At 44.3% G+C, this 17369-nt stretch overlaps 1 protein-coding gene and 1 pseudogene across 1 annotated transcript; both read right to left on the bottom strand.

The window, feature by feature from the left end:
- Positions 1 to 3716: 3716 nt before the first annotated feature.
- Positions 3717 to 4056, bottom strand: LOC142442220 (thioredoxin pseudogene; annotated as a pseudogene).
- A 6595-nt stretch (positions 4057 to 10651) lies between these two features.
- On the bottom strand, positions 10652 to 11098 carry LOC142443362 (cdc42 effector protein 5-like). The gene has a single exon (XM_075544782.1). It carries the CDS (start codon positions 11066 to 11068, stop codon positions 10652 to 10654), a length of 417 nt encoding a protein of 138 aa, XP_075400897.1. The 5' UTR covers positions 11069 to 11098.
- Positions 11099 to 17369: the final 6271 nt, after the last annotated feature.

The following is a 17369-nucleotide window of genomic DNA, read 5'->3' as shown; positions in this document are numbered from 1 at the left end:
GTTATTGGAGCCCGGTTAGCACCAGGACCTGGCTGGCCTGTGTACAGCTCCTTCTTCTTGTCCTTTCAAATGCCTGTGCCCCTGAGGCATTTGAAAGGGAGGACAGGCCCCAGCAATGTTCCTGCACCTTCATCCTCAGCTGGAGGGCCCCATGACCTTGATTTCCACTCAGCCCAGCATCATTAGGATGTGTGTGCACACCTCTGGGTCTCTCGGAAGCACAGATCACAGCAGCAGCCACAGACTGCACGCCAGACCTGCACTGAGTCACTTAACCCTCGATGCAAACATCAGGCTCACGTTAAAGACCAACCACTAGAGGCCCAAGGAGGCTCAAAGACTTTCCCAAGGAAATCAGCTAATGAATAGAAGACTAGAATTTGATCTGTAGCTGTAGAATTCTCACTGTAGGGACCTGTCAGCCTACACAGACATGTTGGAGGGCTTTGGTCTCTACACAGGAGCTGGCATCTTGAAAGTACAGTGTGAACCTTCACGGAATGAACAAGAGCAGGTCTCTGTACATGAATCACCCTCCAGACTCAGGCAGGGACTGGAGCAGAACTTCCCCCTGGCCAGGGGCCTGTAGGGATTCCCATGTGGCTTGGCTTTCCTAGACCCGCTAGATTGGGAGGTGGAGAATTAAGACTACAGTAAAGAGCAGGCATCCTGGTAGTCTGGTGGGTTGCATGCTGGGCTTCTAACCAAAGAGCCATCAGCTGGAAACCACTGGCTGGAAAAAGATGAAGCTTTCTACTCCTTTGAAGAGTTACAGTCTGGGAAACCCTCAGAGGCAGTTTTACGCTGTCCATAGGGTCCCTGGGTCAGAATCGCTGGCAGTGAGTTTGGAGGGGAGTGCTGCCTCTTGTCATGTGAGCACATATTCAGGGAGTGGTGTGGGGCACCAGGGCCAGTCCCTCCGTCTCTCACTGGCAGAGCCACGCTGCACCTGGATGATTTCCTTGAGCAACTCTATGGCCTCCCGGATCTGGGTCATGGCTTTGTTAAAGCTGGAACTTTTTCTAAAACCGCTTATTCAAAAACCAAACCCAAAAGAAGCCCCCAAACCAAGCAACACACTCAGGGAATTTTTATTAAAATAGAGATAAAATTACTCCAGGAGGGAATACACAGTTAAAATGGAGTCTGCATACATCTAAACATAGGACAAGCTACCAGAAACTTCTTCAGAGGCAACAGAAACGGAAATTTCCCTGTAGGCAATAAGCAGGAGCAGCTCCCACACTCCCCCACACTAACAAATTTGCAGAAATGTGGATCCAGTTCAACTGCCTGGATGTCTTTTACTGGCTACTTTCTCTGCATGAAAAGCAATTAATTATTGAGGGCAATTTTCTCCTGTTCCTCTTAAAGAAACCTTCTCTCCAGCTGGCTGTCCTCCACGAGGAACGTTTCCTCTAGCTTCTTTCTACTGCTAAACACAAACAAAGAGGGTTTGGTAAAAATTAAAGAAACAACAGGCACAATTTTTGAAGACTGGATGTGGGACCGGGAGATCTTCCTTACTGGAGGGATCTTGCTCTTCTATGGAGACCTATACACTTTCCCAAAGAAAGACTAGCCTTCACTTTGGCTGAGTTCCTGCTCACTGAACCCCATCTTTGTACAGCTGGGCCCATCTCTTTCTCCTTTCACTTGCCACCTGCCAGACTGTTGACTGATAGCAACCAAACTGGGTCACCTCCCTTGAGGCCCCCAGTCCTGGAAGGACTTAGCCCAGCAACCTGGGAATGCCAATCATGTCTCAATGCGCGGTGGGTGTGCTGGAATATCACTTCAACACCCTCAAGGCTGGGTGTACTCGCCGCAGACGCCCTACTGGCTGGCAAGGAGCCAGGGTGTTTCCAGACCGGGTTCTCCCCCCAACCCGCTCCTTGAGAAAGTTACTGCACAGATGACAACACTGGGCAAACCTCAGGAGGAAGCCCTAACGTTCTGTGCACCAGCTGCAGCCACTCGCTTCCTGAATAACGTTCAGGAATACGTAGCGAGAGAAGAAAGGGACCCGGGGCTCACCTTTGAGCTGAAGATGTTCCAGGAGTCTCGGGGAGGAGGCACCGCTGTATGGAGACAATGTAGGGGGGCTAGGAGAGACCTGCAAAGCGAATAATCGGGAACACTGACGCCCCAAACCAGTCTGGGATCCCCCTTTCTCAAACAGGGATTCTCACAAGGAATCCCAACTAATCCCCAAACAGGGGGATGGGACCAGTCTCTCGGACAGCCCCCAGCCAGGCTGCTGTGTGCAGCAGGGTCACCCCAACTGGTCACCAACGCAACCCCAACGTGGGCGCGCTGACTACACAGAGCTCAGGATGCAGGCGCTTCTCTGGCTCCATACTCCGTGCACAGCAAGTAGGTTCCGTGCACAGCAAGTAGGTACCGCGCTATGACCCTCACTTCCGGCTAGGACACCGCCACTTCCGCCCTGTCGCAGCGTGACCCAGAATAGGAGAAGCATAGTCATGGGTGTGATTGGGAAACACATAAGTGAAAATTCAGTCAGGACTTAGACTTCATTAAGTATAGCTATTCAGGAAAATATGGATGTGGCAGAAATTAATATGGATGTGGCAGACATCAAAAACAGTAGTTCTTAAATTCCCACCAACATATTTGAAAGTTTGTTCTTAATAACACTGACCATACAGGAATGAATTCAGATGAATTGGAAATAATGCAATATATAGGTCTTAGTGGGGGGGGAGGGGGACCCACCAGATTCTTATCCTGACAAACGGCTAGATTATTATCAGATGTATGATCAAAGTCACATACCCCATACAGCACTGAGGTAAAAGCACCAACCTGTCTGTGACATTGAGTATCCACATGGTAAAAGGTGACACCTGAGTCACTGTGATAGTGGGTCAAGATGTCATTCTCTTACAACCAGAATCTCACAGCTGTGCTCAGGGCCACATAAAACAATTAACAATAGACTTCTACCATATGGACACAGTTGTATACAAAACAAACTGAATATGTTCTTCAGCTCTTGGATACTCCAGTACATTTTAACTTCCATATGGTGCTTCTACATGTCTGAGACTGAGAAAATCAACCACTACATCACCTGTCTAGTTTTGGACTATTGTCTATAAGGACACTACTTGCTGTGGTAAAGATGAAACATGTTCTATAAAATGTAAAAAACAAAAGCCCAAGGAGCTGTTACTCTGCTCTCTATGGTTCTATGAGTCAGAATTCACACAACAGCTCTGACTTTATTCTTTTAAATGCATTTTCTTATTCCATATAAGTAAAACCTTAGAGTTTTGTGTATTTGCAAACCGGAGGGAAAAACGAGATACATCACTTCAACCATGGTGCTTGGCAAAGTATAGGGGCAGCAAACAAGAGGAAACTTTTTAGATTGATAAAGGTGAGACAACGGGCTCAAATATAAGAACAATTATGAGGACGGTTTAAGGCAAGCCAGTGTTTCTCCCTGTGGTAATAGGGTCACTATGATTTGGAACTAACTTAGTGACACCTAACAACAACCTCTCTTGTACAGGGACTGTATGTACAATAAGTACTGAAATGTTAGAGTGTTTCTTTTTTAAATAAGCAGTAAAGTAATAATCATTCCAGAATCTTGTTGAAAATATATAATCATGTTGGTTTTTTTTAAGGGTAGAATTAATATTTTATTTTCATTTGCAATCAGATGGTAATTGATTGTTCCTTTTTTAAATACAAAAAGATTTACACAGCTGATGGCTAGTTACATTTTCAGGAAGCATAATTAACTCATTCATGGTAGCTTCAAGTTTTTCTTTATTAGCACCAGAAAATTCACCCACCTTTATACAACTGAAATGCTGGCATACATTTGACTTCGCACTCAGAAGCGACGTCCTAGCAGTCATCCTCATCAACTTCAAGGCAGGCCGCATTGCCAGACTTTGCACACAGGGAATGACAGAAAGGCCCCCACTACGAGGCTGAGAAGTGAATCACACCAAGCTTCTCTCCAGCACTGTTCAGCGCAGCCTGAGAATCCTCCTTGCTATCACTCTGCTTCACCATTTTGACCACTGGGCTTTGTTGAGTGACCGGGGTCACAAGAGGAACAAAACAGGACAAGGCATTGGACTGAGCTTCACATATATATCTTAATAGAGAATACATGCTGATGATTATCAGACAATATCTACAAGATACAAATTATTATGAGAGGCAGAGGGTTGCATGAAAAAATCTCAAATTCCCTTAGGATATTTTTCCAACCTTGGGCCTCTACTCAAGCACTCCCTCAATGCATGAATAATTTCTTTAATTAAATTGGAACTCTCGATGCTCACCCTCCCGACACAACTGCTGAAGCCAAAGCAGGTGAACAAGCAAATGTGGTGAAGAAAGCTGATGGTGCCCAGCTATCAAAAGAGATAGTGTCTGGGGTCTTAAAGGCTTGAAGGTGAACAAGTGGCCATCTTGCTCAGAAGCAACAAATTCCACATGGAAGAAGCACACCAGCCAGTGCGATCACGAGGTGCCAAAGGGACCAGGTATAAGGCATCATGCAAAAAAAAAAATATATGTATACCTGCAAGATGAAACAATAGTGAAGGACAAAATTCAATACATGTTGATTTCTACAAGAAACCTTATTTATTATTTTAACGCATGAGAAACTTTAAAAGAACATTTTATGACTATAGAGAATATGGGGTAAAATTATAAAATGGACTCTACAATAGAATGTGTTATACAGGTGTTTTAACAATAAAGGAACATATTTGATGATTACATAACTCTATTGGTTTAGGAGAGTAATTAGATCATACATCAGAGCAGTTTATCTTTACATTTGTGGAAATGGGATCGATTGAGTTAGAGAGCGCCTATCTCTGACTTTGAGTTCATATTTCAACTTCACTAAGTGGGATTATTACCAGGGATACAATAATGTAACCGACCACATAAATAGGACAAATAATATGATATGGTGAAGACCCATATCATATTAATAGATGCATAAAAGGCATTTGACAACATCTACCACCTATTCCTGATAAAAACCCTCAATAACATAGAAATAGAAAGGAGAGACCTCAACACATGAAATATATTAAAGGAAACACATTCTGTGTAGGACAATTAGTTGACTGGAACGTGCTCAAAATAGACACTTGTTCACATAGAAAGGTTTCATAAAAAGAGAAATACAGAACCCACAGATTGGGGGGAAATAAATTTTAGCGGCGAGGAGAGGGAGAGAGCAGGGGAGAAGAAGGCAAATGGACAACTGTGCTATTTTCAGGAATTCCCATCTTGATGCTCACCTGATCATACACAGGGTTCAGAGCCTGAAATCAGCGTCTGAGTTTCAGAGGCGTCCAGGTGAAAAGCAGGAGAGACGTGGTCAGGTGGAGCAGATGGCAACAGATGCTGTCAACTGTGTGTCTCTGTGGCCCTAGCTGCTGGGGTGTCTCTTGGGGAAATTCCCACTTGGGAAGCATGCCTTCTACCCACCACTTTTCTGTTTTTTCTTCCACCACTTTTCTTTCAGTTGGTCTTTGAGCCTGGGCTTGTGTGGTGTTGTGATTCAAATGCAAACGCTTTTCAAATGCAAGTAGGGCCATCCAAAATGATCAGGTTTCAGCAGGACTTCCAGACTAAGAAGAAACTACTAAGAATGAATTCTTTGCCATTCCAGGCCCAGAACCTCACCTGCAGGCCCCTCCCTCCACGACATCCTCATTATCTCCAGGCCCCGCCCCTTTGCGCAGACACCACCCCACCACCTCCCCAGGTGATACAATTTCCTGCTGAACCCACTTCCTCTGAGTGAGAAGGATCCGAGAGGAGAGGGCGACCCACGAGTTTCTGCAGGTGAGTGAGTTTCTGTGCTGACCCCAGGCACGGAATCCCCCGCAGGCCTGGAGTCCCCAGCTGTGTCCGGGTTCCCGTGGACGTTACACTTCCTGCACCCTGTCCGACAGCGTTCCATGTCGCCGCGACGCCCTGGGGACATTTCCAGTTAAATCCTTCTTGAATTGGTTGCAGGCTTCTGCCTTAGGGCGCGGGAATACTCTGTTGGCTTTTCCTGCTCAGAGCTCCTCCTGCATCCTCACCCCTCCCTCCAGAAAGGCGCGATTGCGGGTGAGTTTTTTTCCTGGGGCCTGTCCCTTCGTGTCAGGTCGTGGGCAGTAGAGCATGGGGACCCCAGAGTGGCCTTTACTGAAAGCAGAGGCCAGCCTTGCAGTCATCGGGCCACCCCACTGCTGACTGAGGTCTGTATTAGAGCTTAACTTCTCAGCACCTTGTTTTGCAAAAGGGTACCAGAGCAGTGACAGCCCCAAATCCCCACACAGATTAGGTCCTTGCATAGATTGCAGAGCCCCACATGGAGTGAGCCTCCATTGAATGGTTTCTGCCCAGGAACCAAGGTAGTAGGTAATCTGGTCCTCAGGCTTTGCAGGGTGGCTTAGCTTCAACTCTGCAGGCAGCCCATGGAGAAGCAGTCTCTCTTGGAGGTTTGCCTGAGTGTGTGTCCTTGATAGAGGTCACCAAACTGGAGACAGTCCTTCCAGGGGACTCCTAGGCAGGAGCCATGTCCTATCAGCCTTGCCCTGACTGCATTGGTCAGGAGGCCCTGGACCCATCTTGTAAGCCCGCTATCTAAGGATGGAATGTCTGCCATTGAGATGCATGCTTTTGTGGGTTTCCTTTGCCCTGCCCCTCCCCCACACCCTCTTTAGCTCACATCTCAGTTGTGAACCTTGGAAACCATTTCCACCTCCTGTTGGTGGCTTCCTTCATTCAGGTGATGTGTTTGTGTCCTTGTGCTGTCTTTGCCTCATAAGATTTAATAGATGTTCTCTTTAAACTATATTTAAAACAGGGTCTCCTTTTTACTCTACTGCATGTTCTTAACCATTTCTGCCCATCAAAAGCTAGTTTGTGCTCTGATTTAGAGCAAAAGGAACTCCAATCTCAAATATAATTTATGGAGAACATTTATTAAGTCTTAAAACAGATGAAGAGAATAAAAAGACAAAGGAGATCATAGTGCAGTTCAGGGAAACAGTCAAGTCGGGAATCTAATGAAATAAGATTGCAACAGAGGAAACGGTCACACGTTTCTCATTAGAGGAGCTTCAATACAGCATTGTTATCAATGGGACTACAGAAGCAGGGACAGGACCGTAACTGAGCCACCTTCATTGCCAGATAGAGCATTTTACAAGATTGTTCCAAGTCCTTCTGACCCAGGCAGTCAGGGCTCAAGTGCTAAGGCATGGCTCCAGACTATAGGACCCCCTGCATTGCCTGGAGAGAGGTGGATGGTGTCCACTTTCCAAGTTCTGCTGCCTCTGGGCCAATTTAATCTATTTCCTTGCTTGATGATCAGAAAGAATTCAATGGAGGCTTAATCTACAGCCATCTATCCTATAGCCCTTTACTCACCTGAGTGCTAAGACTTTAATCTCTAATACAGCTCCTGAGATTTGTGTCTGCGGATGCTGGACTTTTCCACTTGGAGTGTGAAGAGTCCCAGAGGGGGATGTTTCCCCTAATAAGCCTCACCTCAGAGATTGGTTGCATTGATGGCTCATCTCTCTTTAAACTGCGCTCTTCCCCCCCTGCCGCCGCCCTCTTATGATCCTTCTTGGCTTTTAGAGCTTGCGGGCCCAGATTTAATATCCACTCATATTTTTAATAGGAAATTTTGGCTTCCTTTTACATCCTTTTGATTTGCAGGACCCAGCAATTATTTTACTTACTTATTTTCAAGTCATTTTATGTATTAATCTGGAGAAATAATAGGTCTTCCCCTGTAGTGTTTCAGTTTTGAAAATCCACAGGGCACTTCTACTCTGTTCTGAGGGTCACTGTGAGTCAGAATTGATGTAAGTTAGTGGCACATGCGGTCAAGGTCAGCACTTTTTGGTAATTTCAGTTATTTTATTTTCACAGTCACATAGAATTGAAATCTATCATTTGTCCTACTGTATACAGAAAGCGTTTTGAATTATCCTGATGTTTATTAATTAACCAGCTGAATTTAGCTTCTGTATTTTCCAGCTAATGCTTAATTGAGTTGGTCCCCATCCTCCCCAACCCCCTCTCCACACATGATTTATTTTGAAATCATTAATGGTGGACATACAACCACATCCTAATGGCTGCATACTGTGACTGAACGACCCTAAGTCTCATTTGCTAACCTGCTGACACTGGACTCTCTTTATTTCCATTGTTTAAGCTTGCTATTTCTGCATTGGTCCCCAGAACCACCAGATTCAAAATGTTAGTGGGCTGCTGCCCATGCCCATGTTGGATACCAACAGGAAGTTCCCTAGCTGCTCCATCCCCCTTAGTCAGCGGGTACAGTTGTGATCGGAGGAGAAAAGTATTCCCACCCGTTCGTGGTTTCTTGCTGTGTAAACCAGAGTTCGAGTAGTACGCTTGGGGCCCGATGGATTGAGTGCCAGCTGTTTCCTGGCAGCCAGCTCCAGTGAAGCTTTGCATTTGATCCTTTTCCGTGTGGCCCTGATTAATCTTCAGACCTGGATATAACAGTTTCTTGGAACCGAATTCTAAGTGTGTAATTCTTTTTATCCTTTTGATTTACTTTTTTCATATGTTAACTCTTTCTTCAATTTGTTTGCATTTGCTGTTCAAGAACTGAGTCCTACTAATAGCTCCTCCTTTGAAAACTTGTGTCATGATTATTTCTAATACAAGGCAACCTCCAGATATATAACTCTTAAATATAGTAAGGTAACATATTATTTGAAATAAGGTACCATTTTCTCTGTGCCCCACTGCATGGTAATGCTTGAATGTTCTAGCCTTTTATCCACGTGTTCTTGATCAGAGGCTTGTTTTGTCCACTGCGCTACAGTGGATTCTGTGAGTGATGCCACAGTACCTTACACTCCTCCTTGGGGTTTCTAGGCTATAATCATCTGTTACCAGATGGCCGCCTCATGGATCACAACTGCTTTCATTTCATGGAGCTGCCAGTCCTTTAACCACTGGAGCAGTGGGGCTTCTTCACGGACTAATTTGGAAAGGCCACGCTCACATGTTGTTCATTATAGACATGGTGATTCTTAATGGGAATTATGTTTGTTTCTGATTTCATCACATTTTCAACACAATATCCATGTGCATACATAGACATGATATACACTCATCATGTTCAATTTTCCCTTTGGTTAGGTGTCATGGAGTTAGTTCCATCTCATGGCTATGTCATGTGTTATAGAGCAGAACAGTTCCATAGTGTTTCTGGAGCATCATGTTTGTGGAAGCAGATCTGTTCTTCCACAGTAATGCGGGCTGTTTACCCCATCAAGCCTCAGGGGAACTGTCTAGTGCAAGCTGTTTGTGCCACCTAGAAGCATTGATTGTCCCTAGTCCCCAAAACAAACTCATTGCCACACAGTCAATTCTGACTCATAGTGTTCCTCCATAGATATCTCATATCAAAATCTATACAGAAGCAACCAGCCTCATTTTCCTTTTGCAGATGTCCTGGTGGGGTTGAACTGCCAGCCTGCGGGGTAGCAAATGAAGCCAGAATTCATTCCCGCCCCCACCCCCACCCCTCACCCCCACCCCGCCAAGGAATGAACCAAATCAAGCATATGCCATCAAACCCACACCAACTCCTGGAGACTACTCCATGTGAGTCAGAGCACAGGGATGTTGCAGAGGGGTTTCTGTGACTGGTTTCTCAAGTGCATCACCCAGGCTTTCTTCCGTGGAGACTGAGTAGACACAAACTTCCAGCCTTTCCATGAACACCTATCCATGTTAACCATATCATGCTCAGGGACATCAAAAACTAAGCAAGACATACACGCATGCATGTACACACATGTCAGAACCTATGTAACCTGGCAATCTTTCAAAGAAGGAAAATTCAAAACTATACAATGAGGTTGAGTTTCTAACTATAGCATGAGAAACCACACAGTTGAATTTTTAAAATTTGCAGAACACAGAAAAATAAAGTCATTCTGTAAATTTTCAGCTATCAAATTTTTATGTGAATCGTATAGACACACGGTAACCTAATTGGTCTCTTTACCACAGCTAGAGACTAAAATTAATATCAGCTTTAGTAAATATTTATGAGATGTTATATGTAAATAGCTTAATATTCTTTCTGAATTATGGAAGATGAACAGGGATCCTAAAGATTTTTAAGATGTACAATATTTGAGGAATTAAAAAAGATTTATTACATTATTCTATTTAGCATAATATTGCACTGTTTTGCATAATTTATTAGGAAAAGATATGCAGTGGCTTCCAAAGGTGCATGGAAAAATTCCATTATCTTTATTCCATTTTCCCATGACCTTTTTGAAAGCCCCTTGTGCATTCATGGCAAGAAGGATTAGCTACCAATGAGCTCCTTGTATCTCAATTAGGTAATACTTGATAAATATCAGTCATTTTGCCTACCATTGGGTTCCATATGGTGACCGTATGTGGTTTCAGAGTAAAGCTATACTCGGTAAGATTTTCAATCCTAACTTCAGAAGTTGGTTGGTTTTTTCTAAGGTACTGCTACCTTGCCTTCAGTTTTTTTTTTTTTTTTTTTTGGGACCCAGCAGGGTGTTTATGTGTAGAGGTAGGTGGCAGCGGGACGGGGAAGGGGCTACAGGCCTATGACATCGTCGTCCACCTCCAGGTCAGCAAGGGCGCTGCAGCCAGCTCTGGGATGCTGGGCCCCGGAGCTGGGGTCCAGGCCGTGCTTCGGCTTTGGGGCAGCCGCCCCGGGTCGACCCGGGTCCATGACTCCCAGCACGGCGTCCAGCATGGAGGGGCCCAGATCCAGGTGGAAGGTCAGCAGAGGGTCGGCGGGCTCACGGAGCGGGGGCGCGGGGGTGCTGCGGGGCTCTGGGGGCGGCCCGCCACCGTGGCGGCTCAGAAACGAGGTGTCCCTGAAGGCGTCGCCTCCGCGCCCCACATGCAGAGTGTGTCTGAAGTCGCTGAGCGGAGCAGAGATGGACAGCGCGCCGCGCTCTGGCCGCTTCTTGGGCTGCGGGGCCCCCAGCTGCTTCAGGACCGGCATCTTGCAGCCATCAGGAGGCAGGGCGGTCGCAACCCCGGCTCTGCAGGGAGCTCCGTGCCTTCAGTTTCTAATCTTCTGTTTGGTAGCTGAGCACTCAGTTGCTCTCACCACTCAGGGACTCCATTTAAGGACCCGCATCTTGAAGTGTGAGTGCTTGCAGGCAGAGCCCTGTGTAGCCTGATATGTCAGGAATTAGCTTCCCTTACAAATTGGTGGGCCTTTCTGGGCTGCTTTTCTTTTTCTGTAGGTCTTTCATGAGTTCCTGTAATGATACTTTATTGTATGTGGGACACGTGAACAAAGGAGCCCTTTTGTCCAGTGGGTTAAATATTGGGCTTCCGACTGCAAGGGCAGCTGTGCACACTCACCAGAAATGTGCAAAGATGAGTCTGCCTGCTCCAGTAAAGATGTGCAGGCGTGGGAGTCCTACGGGGAGTTCTGCTGTGTGTGATAGCTCTGCTGTGAGTTGGACCAGATGTGGTGGCAGGGATTTATGTGTGAACAACGCCAGCCCTTGTTCTTGACCAATTATTACTTATTTGAGGCTAAATGCAGTTTGATTCACATTTTTTGTGGACTCTTGTGAAGTGCAAAAAATAAAATATTTTTGGTGACAGTTTTGGGAATGATATATTAGTGGAGGAGAGTTTTTTTGGAACATGCTATTTTTTTTTAATCATTTACTTTGGGCTCAGACAACTCTTATCACAATCCATACATCCATCCACTCTGTCCGATGTCTCCCTTGACCCACTCTTCTGTTGTTCATCCCCCATTTGTCTTTAGTGATCTTATTGGGAAGTTGAACACACAATGGTATGAAATTTTGGAACATGCTACTTTTTTATTGATTTGAATCTTTTTGTATTTCTTCATTGAAGTCTCAATGACACACCTCTCTGACCTCCTTCATCCTTATTAAAATTTATTTGTTCAACCTGGGGTTTGACTATCCTTAAAACATAGCAAGTACATTCCTTCCTAACACCCTGTGGTCTGGTATTTTCTCCTCTAGGAACAAATTCTTTTGGACTACCCATTAGTTAATCCCATCACATCCTTCAAATCACTGTTTTCATTGAATGCAATTGATTAGACTACTAAGGGCAGATAAGGAAAACCACTTGTAAACAAAAGGGCCCCATAGGCAGGTACACAGAATGTTTTCACAGTGGAAATTAACTGAGAGAGTACCTATGTTCACCTCCCCTCTGTATTGAGGACAGATGTTTGCTCTGGGTCCTAACTAGCGTAATTAATTAGAGGCATTTAAAAGGATGCTTTTCTTGTTGTTCGTTACCATCTAGTTTTCTCCAATATATTACAACACTGTGCACCCATGGTGATGTAGTGGGCTATGTGTTGGGTTGGTACCCACATGTTCAGCCATTCAAAACCACTCACTGGTTTACAGTAGATGAGGCTTTCTACTCCCTTAAAGAGTTGCAGTTTCAGAAGCGCACAGGTCCTGTTCTACTCTGCTCTCTGGGGATGCTTTAAGTCAGAATTGACTCAATGACTGTAATTTTTTTTTTAATGTACATCAGAAAGAAAACCATGCCCTGTGACCTCCGTAGTCTGACTTCAACATGGTCAGCTTTTTTCTCTGAGACTGGAACGGTGACTTTGGGCTCTTCACATATTGGTCATAAACCTGAACATCCTCATTTGCATTTCTTTTAAATATTGCCTCTTTTGTTTTACTTTCTTGCTGCTGCTTCTTCATGCTCCACTTATTTTTCCAGTGTGGGAAGTTCCATGAATGCTTATTGCTAATGAGCTTTTCATTTGGTGGCTGACCATGGAGCTTCCCTCTCCGGCCCATGAAGACTTGGGTGCTCTTTGACTCCTTTGCCTGTATGTTTGAGAAACTGAAATCGAACTGAGCATTTGCAAACTCATCACAGAACCTTCCCATGTTGTTAGAATTTCCTTATCATGCCAGGGTTCTCTGGCTAGTGTTTCCTAAAGTGATCATTTTATTTCTCCTACACTAGCTCATGAAATGTAAATATGTATGTGTTAATGCTTAGGCTCCACCTCTGTTGCATTTCTCATACGAGTTATTATCATTTGACCTTGTGCTTTTGTTCTTGTTAGTTGCTGTGGAGTCATTTTCAACTCATAGCCACCTCATGTGTCCAGGGTTGAACTGTTGGTTTGGGAATGGTGTGCCCTCTCAGAACACATTGGTCTGGTTTTGTTCTGATTTGCTCAATGGTTTTTTATTTGCTCAATCAATCTAAAAATCTCTTATATGCAAGATCCAGTTATATGGCCCTGAGGTAACAGTATTGTCTGAGGGGCCTGGCTTTTCCAGAACAATGAGTTCCAGATATCTGAATTGAATAGATTGTTTTCTTCATCTCCTCTTTGTACTACACAGAAGATCTAGATCATCCCTGTAACTGATGACTGACAGAATAACAAACTCTCGGCATATGAACAGAAATGTAATTGCCAGGCATTTAGTTGTATACACATGGACCTACATGCTGACCCGTTTCAACAAGTTGCCATTTGAGCAATACTGAAATTGTGATTAACGTTGGTGACTTCAGCTCTATCCCATTGGGAGCAACATCTGCTTAAAAGTGACAAAAGGACTAGATGAGCCAATGTGGCCAAATCTTTTTGGAAATTGCCTCAGAATCGTGGTTGCTGGATAAATGCAGTGTTTGATCATGAACATGTTGTATGAAAGGGGCCCTAGTGGTTCACTGGTTTAATCGATGGGCCACTGGCCAGACCCTCTGTGGCTCCAGCATTCCAGGCCCATCAAGGGAGGACAAGGAGGCTGCGTGGGCCCGTGAAGATTTACAGACTTGGAGACACTAGCGAGCAGTTCCACTCCCTGTTTTATGGTCAAAATGAGTTAAAATGTACTTGACAGCAGTCCATTTGGTTCATCATGAAGGAATGGGAAGCCTTTAAAACATGGCACCCGATGCACTGCTGTGGATGAGATTTTGAAAGGCTTATTGGATCGACATAAGCTTACATTGTTGTAGCAGAATTTTGGAGTGACTGTGACAGCTCATGTGACTTTATGTCATAGCTAGTTGGCCATGCTGTGAAATCTTAGCATAAAGTGCAACCTTTTCTATGTTGTTGTTAGGGGGCTTCGTGTCCATTCCAGCCCCTAAAGCCCTCTATGTAACAGCGTGACACACTGCCCTGTCCTGCACCATCCTCACATGTTCCCATGATGGAGCCATTGCGACAGCCCCTGTGTCGATCCATGTTGGCAAAGGCCTTTCTCTTCTTTGCTTCTCTCTCCCTTACCAAGCACCATGTCCTTCTCCAGGTACTGGTGTCTCCTCAAAAAATGTGGGAAGAAAAGGATGACAAGTCATGGAGGCCAGTCCCACAGCTGAGAGAATGCTAGTGGTCATCATGTTCAGCTAGTCGACCTTCCATGAGCTGCAAATGTGAACAAATCTTTAAAAATCTAAAATGTGAAAAAATCTCAAAACCCGGTGTAAAAGTACTAGGATCCTAACACAGTTTAACAGTCAAATGCACTGAAGTTCATTCAAATTATAAGAAAATTGGAATCTAACTACATCTTCCCAATCAGCAAACAGGACATGCTATTATGATACTGAACATATTGTGCTCTTTTTTCAATATATCCTATTAGCTTAGTGTATATTTATGTAAGTATCCAGTATTCTTTTAGGGGAGCAGTCCATAATAATTACGTGACAGTAACTTTGTCTCAGAGTGGGAAAATTTTCAAGATATCTACATATATTCTTCTTTTAAAAAATTCTTTTATTAGGGGTTCATTACAACTCTTATCACAATTTATACATACATCAATTGTGTAAAGCACATTTGTACATTCATTGCCCTCATAAATCTCAAAGCATTTGCACTCCACTTAAGCCCCTGACATCAGCTCCTCATTTTTCCCTCTCCCTTCTCACTACCCCCTCCCTCATGAACCCTTGAGAATTTATAAATTATTATTTTATCATATCTTATACTGTCCAAAATGTCCCTTCACCCACTTTTCTGTTGTCAATCCCCCAGGGAGGAGGTTATATGTAGATCCTTGTAATCAGTTTGCTCTTTCTACCCCACCCTCCCTCCATCCTCCTGGTATCGCCACTCTCACCACTGGACCTGAATGGATCATCCACCTTGGATTCCCTGTTTCCAGTTCCTATCTGTACCAGTGTACAGAGGGTATTTATATTCTATTGTTACCTTTCACTCTTGCCCAGTTTCCCCTTTTCAATAGCTTGTCCTATCTCCTTGAAAGTACAAAATACACAAGAGTGCAACTGCAGAGTGACTGGAAAGTAGGCAAGTAACATAGACACACTACAGAAAACTTCATAATTCACCAAACAATCATCTCTATCATCAGGTAATATGTCACCTCTTGATCATCACGTAGAATTCTTCAAGAGGATACCATGACTCTAGGGCTTTGGGTTGCTACTTTGCTAGTTCACACCTGCAGTTCTCCAATGGTTAAGGAGGGGCTAAAGAGAAAAAAACAAATTATGCAGTGTTTCCTAGTTGTTATCTTGCTTTCACCTTGTGTTTCACGTTCTGATAAATATTCTGGTTGGTCCTGTGCAAGGTGGTGAATTGCTTTTTTTAAAAAACATTTTTATTAGGGGCTCATACAACTCTTGTCACAATCCATACTTATACATACATCAATTATATAAAGCACATCTGGACATTCTTTGCCCTAATTCTTTTTTTTTTTTTTACATTTTATTAGGGGCTCATACAACTCTTATTACAGTCCACACATATACATACATCAATTATATAAAGCTCATCCATACATTCTTTGCCCTAATCACTCTCAAAGCATTTGCTCTCCACATAAGCCCTCTGCATCAGGTCCTCTATTTTTTCCCCTCCCTCCCTTCTCCCCCCTCCCTCATGAGCCCTTGATAATCCACAGATTGTTATTTTGTCATATCTTGCCCTATCCGGAGTCTCCCTTTCCCCCCTTCTCTGCCGTCCATCTCCCAGGGAGGAGGTCACATGTGGATCCTTGTAATCAGTTTCCCTCTCCAACCCACTCACCCTCCACTCTCCCAGTATCACCCCTCACCCCTTGGTCCTGAAGGTATCGTCCACCCTGGATTCCCTGTGCCTCCAGCTCCCATATGCACCAGTGTACAACCTCTGCTCTATCCAGTCCTGCAAGGTAGAATTCGGATCATGGTAGTTGGGGGGAGGAAGCATCCGGGATCTGGGGGAAAGCTGTGTTCTTCATCGGTACTACATTGCACCCTGACTGACCCATCTCCTCTCCTAAACCCCTCTATGAGGCGATCTCCAGTGGTCGACACTTGGGCCTCGGGTCTCCGCTCTGCACTTCCCCCTTCATTCACTGTGGTATATATACATACACACACACACACATACATATATATTCTTTTTTTTTTTTTTTGCATGATGCCTTATACCTGGTCCCTTTGGCACCTCGTGATCGCACTGGCTGGTGTGCTTCTTCCATGTGGGCTTTATTGCTTCTGAGCTAGATGGCTGCTTGTTCACCAAGGTGGTGAATTTCTATCCTCCCTCCAATGGAAGAGAGGATATGAATGTGGAATCAAGGCTTTTATTTTTGATCATTCATCTGATTTATTTGTTCTGACTGTTCTCTAGTTCTGAAACAGCTAGATAGAAATATGACTGCAGTTGGTCAAAGACAAATTGTACAGAGATAAACTCATTATGCTAGAAGCATGCAGTCCTTGGGAAAACATGTAATTAGTGAGGAAGTGTGTCTAGTGCAGTGGTTCTCAACCTTTCTAATGCTGCCACCCTTTAATACAGTTTCTCATGTGTGGTCACCCCCCCTACCATGAAATTATTTTCATTACTGTAATTTTGCTACTGTTATGAACGGGAGACCCCTGTGAGAGGGTCATTCAACCCCCATGGTGGTTGCAACCTACAAGTTCAAAACTGCTAATCTAGTGGGTGAAGTGGGTTAGCTAAACCCTGATGGAAATCCTTAGAACAAGACCCCTGTGTCTGTTTCCCAGGACTGTCATCTTCATCCTTTCACATAATGGAATGCATGATACCTTGCCGAACCAGAATCTATGGGATGTTTTAGGACACTGGCTGTTGAGGAGGCGGCTCTGAATTTCTCCAAGGAAGAATGGGCATTGCTGAACCTTTCTGAGAGGAAAGTATAGAGACATGGGATGATGGAAACTTTTAGAAACCTGGCCTCAGTAGGTATGATTATTTTCATTAAAAAAAAAGGTGTGTGTGTGTGTATATATATTTGTGTGTATTTCATACTCATTGA

The sequence above is a fragment of the Tenrec ecaudatus genome, chromosome 3, assembly GCF_050624435.1.
Source record: "Tenrec ecaudatus isolate mTenEca1 chromosome 3, mTenEca1.hap1, whole genome shotgun sequence".
NCBI classification, from domain to species: domain Eukaryota; kingdom Metazoa; phylum Chordata; class Mammalia; order Afrosoricida; family Tenrecidae; genus Tenrec; species Tenrec ecaudatus.
The sequence above is the reverse complement of the archived record's forward strand: the minus strand, read 5'-3'. Positions and strand labels throughout refer to the sequence as shown.

What these genes read in the sequence shown, in the direction of transcription:
- LOC142443362 (XM_075544782.1), bottom strand. Translation starts at nt 11,068, where the DNA reads ATGCCGGTCCTGAAGCAGCTGGGGGCCCCGCAGCCCAAGAAGCGGCCA.